Source organism: Pteropus vampyrus, unplaced genomic scaffold (assembly GCF_000151845.1).
Source record: "Pteropus vampyrus isolate Shadow unplaced genomic scaffold, Pvam_2.0 Scaffold35, whole genome shotgun sequence".
In the NCBI taxonomy this organism is placed as follows: domain Eukaryota; kingdom Metazoa; phylum Chordata; class Mammalia; order Chiroptera; family Pteropodidae; genus Pteropus; species Pteropus vampyrus.
In genome coordinates, this window is record NW_011888816.1 from 7,224,775 (window position 1) to 7,232,656 (window position 7,882).

The 7,882-nt window shown below is 45.4% G+C and overlaps 1 protein-coding gene across 1 annotated transcript in view; it reads right to left on the reverse strand.

The window, feature by feature from the left end:
* CLSTN2 (calsyntenin 2) overlaps window positions 1–7,882 on the reverse strand; it is a 397,528-nt gene that overhangs the window by 85,420 nt on the left and 304,226 nt on the right. The window contains exon 8 of the mRNA XM_023529032.1: window positions 5,033–5,154. Coding sequence (XP_023384800.1) covers window positions 5,033–5,154 — 122 coding nt within the window. The remainder of the gene's footprint in view (window positions 1–5,032; window positions 5,155–7,882) is intronic.

Below are 7,882 nucleotides of genomic sequence, written 5' to 3' on the forward strand. Positions count from 1 at the left end.
GAGATATGTGGTTGCTTAATCTTCAGGGAGGACCGACCTTCACCCAGCAAGGCACCTTCACTCATTTTTGTTGCTTCTCCCCACCCGTAATTATTCGAGTTGGTATTTCTGCAGGAGAAGGTTCCCTGAGGTCCATAAACTGTGCACACACTGGCTAGTGCTGTGGGCTCCCCCAGGGCAAAGTCGTGTCGTCCTTCTCTCTCCCTGGTATCCGTTATAAGTTCTGGCACAGAGAGGCAATGACCAACAGAATGAACCCCGCTTCTGCATCTTGTGCTTGTTACAATTTTTCAGAGATGCATTTTTTTTTTTTCCTTATATGAGTTTACTGGTCAATTGAGGCTGTCACTCAAGCTGTGCCTTCCAATAAGGGAAACACGCTATAAAACACTAGCAGTTTTCCCTGCAAGCACCAACAGGTCCAAAGGGAAGATCATTAGAATTCGTGACACTGAGTCAACCATATCCAAATAATATTAAAGCCAGAAGGGGCCGCCAATAATAAAGCTTTCTTGTGCGAGTTGGCAGCTGAGTCTTCTCCTCTGCTCTTGTCTGGGTTTGCACACGATTAACTTCAGGCTCCAGGGATTTGCATTAGCAGATCATAAGTAAAAATCCCATTAAAATGACATTCTCAACATTATGATCCCTTTAGTGAGGTGCATTGGATTGTCAGGGGCATTTTCCGGAGCTGCCTGGTAATGGATTTACCTTCCACCCTGGCAAAGACCACCTGAGGTATGGGGCTCAGGGGCTAGTCTGCGGGAAGTACACAGCTTCTTTGTGGCCACTGCCTCCCTACCTGGGCAACTCCCGAAGAGCTGTGTGGAAACCACCCTGCATATCATGCCTTGGTTTCAGTGCCCACGGGCAGCATCTGTCAAGTACTTGATCTCCCAGCCTGGCTGTGGAGAGAGGAGGGGAGACACTGGTTCTAATGCAGCCCCTGCCCCTGGCCCCACTGACTGACCTGGCTTGAGCTGTATTGGCTTAAATTTGATAAATGTTATGAATTTCATACTAGCATTCTTCACATTTGCCCATTTCTAACATTCTCAGTCGTCTTTGAATTAAAAGAAAAATGCTTCAATTATGGCCCAGTCTTTTGGGGATAAAGTACCAACTCAATAATATGATATGAAAAGCCTCTTGGGATTTAATTCCACTTGCTCCTCCAAACTTGGGTCCTAACTCCTGCCAAAGTTTTACCCTTCTGCCCCATCCCTGAGCCCTGCCATGCCAGAAGCTTATAGCTTCCTGAGGATGGGCCTCCTGCTCTGCTCTCTGCCAGCTTGGCGGCCTGGCTCCACTGAGCCTCCCACGCCCTCTTCAGATGCTATCCATTCTGAGGGCCTGGGATAAGGGGCTGTTTCACACCCTTATTACCAGGCCCTCCTTGTCAAGTGCCGAGAATGGGCTCCCACAGACTCCCCCCACCTAGCCCCCTGCCTTCTGCCCCAGCACACACTGCATAGGATTATAAACTGTTTATGTGTTTGTTTGCTCCACTGTCATGGACACTTCTGGAGAGCAGTTTCTAATTTAGCTTCTGATCTCTGGTAACCAGCACAGAGCCTGGCACCCAGTTTATGCTCAGAATAAACTGCTGAATAAAGAAATGTAGAGGCCCCTCAGGCATTACAACATTTATTATGCTTCTGGAATCCCCAAGATAGGTCAGATATTCGAATACATATGTACATTAGACTGGCGCTAGTCCTTTCTGGTCAAGGCCAGAAAGTTCTGTACTGGTGCTAAATTCAGTAAGACCTCTCAAAATAACAAGATCAAAGTTAAACAGTGTTTGAGATCCAGAGAGTTAAAAATGTCAAACCTTTAGAATTTTAAAATGCTCCATAAAAAGGATCAAAAGATCAATTAATGACCAGTAAGTTTTAAAAGATCTCTGGATTTTTCCTTCTCTCCTTCCCTCTCCGCCTCCCTCACTTCACCTGCCCCTTCTTTGGATCCTGACATCCATTCACTGTTAGGCAAACATTTACTGGGCACCAACTATGTGCTCAGGGCTATAACATTCACTGAGGAACAAGAGAGAGCAAGACACAGTCCTGCCCTCCAGGAGCTCTGAGCCAAGTGAGCAGAAAGGCATGATAAATGGGTAACTAGGGTACAGCAAGTATCGGAATAGCATTCTGCATGGAGTCTGGGGAGCACAGGGAAGAGGCAAACCACTCAGGAGGGTGACCCAGGATGGCTTCCTGGGGGAGAAGAGTTTACCAGGTATGCACATTTTGGGCTTTAAGTGATTTACATCTAAGAAACTCCTGGTAAGATTCTGTCTACACAGGGAATTGAATAAGGGGAGAGGAATCTTTGGGCCGGTCTATAGATACCACTGGATGGCTAGCATGAGTACAGTTGAGGTTTCCTATGTCCTACCGACTCTTTTCAAAGGGAGGGCAATTGTCCGGGTGAGCTGAGGCTTCTGATCATCACTAGGCAGCCTTTACATTTTTTAATGTTAATTTCTTTGGTAGAAGAATTTATGGACTGAATTATATACTCCCCCAAATTCATAAGTTAAAGCCCTAACCTCCAACATGACTGTATTTGGAGTTAGGGCCTTTAGGGAGTCGTGAGGGTTACATGAAGTCATTAGGGTGGGGCCTTAATCCAATAAGGCTGGTGGGTTATAAGAAGAGGAAAAGGTATCCGAGCTCTCTCTCTCTCTCTCCATCATGTACGAACACAGCAACAAGGCAGCTGTCTACAAACCAAGAAGAGGGCCCTCACTGGGGAATGGAATTGCCTGGCACCTTGATCATGGATTCCAGAACCGTGATAAATAAATGTCTGTTGTTCAGGCCACCCAGTCTGTAGTATTTTGTTATGGCAAACCCTTGCTGACTAAGACCAGGAAGACGAAGCTTGAACAAACTGAAGATTTGACAGTTTCATACGATTTCATCAAGACTATAAACATTTTACATTTCAGTGATAATTCTGACCTCTAAATTAAAATATTTTAAATTTAACAATGAAAACATTTAAAATTTTAAATTAGCAAGCTCACCAAAGGAGCAGCATAGCATAAAGGAAAAGGCAGGTGCTCGCCATGGTTTGCTGTGTGACCTTGGGCAAGTTCCTGAACCTTTGTCTCCTGACTCATCATCCTCTGGGCAGAGCTGTGGCAGGCATGAGATTGAGTCCCCCCCACACAGCATGTCTGGCAGTGGTTTGGGAGCTGTTCAGTGAATCTCAGCCCTCCTTAAATTCACCACTTTGGGAACAGATTTCAGAATTCCTAGATTCACCATATCTTTAGCTGCAGAGCGAGAATTCCTTTCTTACCTATTTTTAATCCCAAACCTTGTGACATTATTTATCTATATCAGTGCTTCTCAGCCCCACCTTAGAAAATGCTACAGGGAATCTATAATTATCTCAGGCAATGCAGCGATGTTGTTATTAAAATCCTTCGCAACGTCAAATTTAATGTACCTCTATTCATATTATGTATTTAAAAACACCTCATATAAGCCATATGGCAATTTAGAAGGTAAGCGAGAGGTTGTGGGCAAATCCAATAAACGATGTCAAGATTTCATAATTTCTGTAAGACTCAGAATTCCTAATTCAGAGGAACATATACTAACACAGATGCCGTATTTCCAAAATCTCAGGATCCAGCAGGATGCGATTTATTGGGAATGGGTTAGGCAGTTGTCACTGGGCTCCCTCAAACATCCTTCCCATTATCTTGGCAACCCTGACCTTGTCCCATGGCTTGCTTTTCCACCATTGAGAGATTGCCTGAGGTTAATGAAACTGTCTTTTAAAGAGCATATGTCAGTACTTCTAGGGGGATGAAAGGGAGCAGCAATCATTCTCATCTAAATGTAAATGGGTCCCTCCTGGAATTCTTCCCAGTAACAACTCTCCAAGATTGGCCCCACTGGGAACCTGAGGGTTTAAGTCTTACGGGAGAGGGTGGGGAAGATGTAAGTAAGAGGCGGAGAGAAGGAAAAGGGTTATGGAAAGTTCAGTCCAAGACAAGGTGAGGCAAGAAGCACACGCAGTGGGTTTTGGAGGGAGAAGAGAGAGGTCCCCGGAAGCACTCAGGATGTGGGTGGGGAAAGCAAGCAAGCAAGATGAGTTGCTGAGGCCCCAGGCAGTAAGGCCAAAGAATGAGCATCATTTTATCTGCTTCATTAAGCAGACCGATCCCCTTCTCTGCCTGCTGGCACTCTCCCTCTTGTTAATTTAAAACCATTTTTAAAAATTCACAATCCCCTCTTCAAATCTAGCCGAAGGCCGTCTTTAGGCTTTCTGCATAGACTACTTTTTCAGTGGCACAGTCACCCAGAGAAGCGAGTGCCACCTCCACAATCTGTGCTGCAAAGCCCTTGGAAACAGACACTTCAAAGGTTTTGATTCAAACGAGACACTTCATTTGTCATTGACAAGTATGACACAGTGGTCCTTGTGATCACAAGTCATGAGGCTCTGGAGTGAGTCATAGATTTTTCCACTTCAGAAAAGAACATGTACTATTCACAGTGCACCGTGTCACTGTTTACTTCAAAGTTTTCTAGTCTCTGTTCTCAACCTGTGTCACCAAAAGCAAGGCTGTACCATCGTCCAAAGGAGATAGTAGAGGATCAGAGAGGAGATACAGAGCATTTATGAGATAAAGATGTGCTAATAAAGATCATAAACTGAGCCTGAGGATCAAGAGAACCAGCTTCCCGTGAACTCAACACAGAGCAAATGGACTAGATGCACATTAGCAGATCCACCGACCATGCGGGGCGGGGGTGGGGGGGGTGGGGGGGTGGGGGGGATGGGGCGGGTCCCAGCTGGGACTGTGGCCCTCCCCACCTCCAAATGGTCTTTAAGGCAGCAGTTTCCATCCTGACTTTAAGATGCTGTTTGTCTCCCTGAGTTAATTCTTCCCCAAATCAGCAAGTAACCAGAACCATGAAGGCCTACCCACTACCATCATCACTGGAGCACACCACCCCCCCTGCAAAGGAGTGAGCAGGGGTGAGATGTCAGGTGCACGCCATACCTGGTCCAGCTTCCAGTGGAACTCCGCAGGGCGGAAGGTGTCAGCCTGGTCGAAGTCCTTCCGCAAGAGGAAGACAAGGCGGCAGTTGTGCACATATAAGGCGTAGTGATGCCGGTTCATTTCTGGAAAGCAGAAAGAGGATTTGGGGGCGGTGAGGGAATTGCTGTGTCAGTTTCTGCCAGAGAAGTCTTCCAGCTACATCACTAAGCACACCTCAAAGGACACTGGCATTCTAATTTTCGGTTTTACAGTTGGTTCCGATGAATGTTCTAGAACGTACGTGGTGGAGCTCACTAAATGCAAGAGAGAAAATTCAAGAAAGCCCACAGCGAAACTGCTGCCAGGAAGCCATCTGGGCTTTATATACCAACTTAACCTATACTCAGATACTACATCAGTCCCTGGAGCAAATTACTTAGGTTAAAAAACTTTTTTTTTTTTTTTTTTAAATTTTGGTACAGGGTTAAGGGAGCTCTCTGACAATCACATCGGCGACCCTGAGTTCCTTTAACATAGTTGGTTTCTCCTAGAGTTCTGGGCTTTCATTTCATCAGGCTTGACGAGGGGCACCACAGAGCACATCTCCCTCTCTGATCTGTGTGCAGTTGAGGGGAGCTGCCTCACTTTCGGATGCTGGCAGGAGGGGACAAATTGATTTTCCAGCATTAGACATAGTTCTGTGACTTTCCAAATCTCTCTCCCCATTCATAGACAATGGATGAGACTTTTTCCTTCCCTGCTATAGAAACTTCCTTTCCTTCTTAGGAAATCTCATGTCTGGATCCCAGCCACAATGTCCTGTAGCCACCAGATAACACCCAATGGGAAGGCAGGAGGAGTCCTTCGACCAGTACTCAGAGAGCTCACATTTCACTGCATAGCAGCCCACATGGAAATCTTCCATGAGGCACATGCTCCATAGATGTTGGGTAAATGAGCAGGGGACCAGGCATAGTGGAAAGAGCACGGGCCCTAGATTCAGACAGAGTTTGGGTGAAGCAATATCTCCGAGTGATGCTGAGAGGGTTATTTAGCCTCTCAGAGCCCAGGTTCCTTAACCGTATCGTGACAAGAATGCTGGATATTCTAATCCATGGGAATAGGATCCTATCCTATCATGAAAATAGGATACTGTGGTTGATTTGTGTACCTCCTGTACATACCTTGCCCATGTGGCTTGAGTGGAAGGAAAACAACACCAACTCCATCTCTAGGGATGGGCTTTGATTGGTTCTGGCCAAACAAGCTCATGGAAATCCCCCTGCCACAGTGATTGGTTCAGGGCCCAGGTCCAAGCCCAGCAATGTAGGCCATTCGCCTGGCCCTGTGGCTTCTGTCTGGAACTGGCGAGTGACTCAATTCAGGCCAGTGATTCAGGAGGTTTTTTTTTTTTTTTTGAGAAGTTCGGGGAAAGAACTACTACTTTTTTTTTTAGCAGGAAGCAAAAAGCAGAGATATTCTCTTTGTCTTTAGAAGTTGTAGTACATAACTGGGAGGCTTGGAACTGCTGCATCCATATTTGCTAACATGAAATGGATACACTTATGATGCCAGAGCTGAAAAATTGCAAGGAAAAGGAGTCAGGGCTGTGATGACACTTTGCCTGAAGCTGTCATAGCTCTGTACATTTTTAGTTACAAGAACCTCACATTCCTTTTGTTTTATTTTATTTTTATTATTATCTGACATCATTTTGATCTGTATTTTCCACTCCTTGTAACTGAAAGCATCTTAATGGAGACAATGAGAACAGATGCTCAATGACTGTAAGATATTATAAGGATTATTACAATGCTTCGTGACCACAGCAACATAACAAAGTAGTGTTGTATGCTGTTTTCACAAAAGCATATTCATTCTTCAAAATGCAACCAAAGAATAGAAGGGAGGTGAAAGGTCAGTTAGCAAATGTGGCAGGGATGGACTGGGCCAGTGTCTTGGGGAGCACTCAGTCTTTGGGATGGCAAAACACCCAGGCTTGGTTATTGGGATTTTACTAAATATTTCATAACTGATTTCTTGTAGTTTCTGTTGATAAATATTAGGAAAAAGAAAGAATTTTCCTCTTTAGTTTTATTTGGAGTCAGGAGAGGTTGTGGGTGAGGAGGTGGAACCAGAGGAAGGAGAGAGATCTAGAGCATCCTCCAGCCTCGGAGTTTCTCCCTCCCTTTGTCTGCATTCCTGCAAGTACCACCCACAGCAGGTTACCTGCTGTAGTCAAAGGGCTGGTGACATAATACACACAAGAATCAGCTTCATTTCCTTTCCTGTCCTGTGTTCTTTGCTGCAGCTCTGTGTCCTTCTCTTTGCCCACATCTCTGGCAGACCCTAAAGCCTTCTGGATACTTTCAGATATTAAAATGGTCTTGAAGGGCTCTTTCCAAATCAAACATCATTGTTCATCTAGTGAAAATAACTTCCCTTCTCCTTCGCTCAGTCTCGATCCATGACTTGGTCATCAACGGTGGGGAAATAATGGGGGGTAAGATCTGTTTTTTAATTCTTCTTGCTCCACTTTTTCATCCTCAATCTCCTCCTGGCTCCAATCATAGTCAGAGGTCGGGAAGTCGGATAAGAAAGAATGAAGTGGAAAGTCTCTTTAAAGAGCCCGGGAGAATTTGTCATTTTCTCAGGGATGTCAAATGTCTTCTGTCCTGGCAGAGGTGCTTGTGGATGGGCTCCTTCATTGACACATTGATTGGCTTTTGGAGAGGCCCTGCAGAGAGCTTCACATGGTACCCATGACCCCTGAAATGTGTTTGGGTCTTGGCAAAATATTTTGTACAGCCCTTTCCTCCCCTGCCTACTTACCCCCGCCCCCCTATACCCTCAGTGAGAATGGACCTGTTA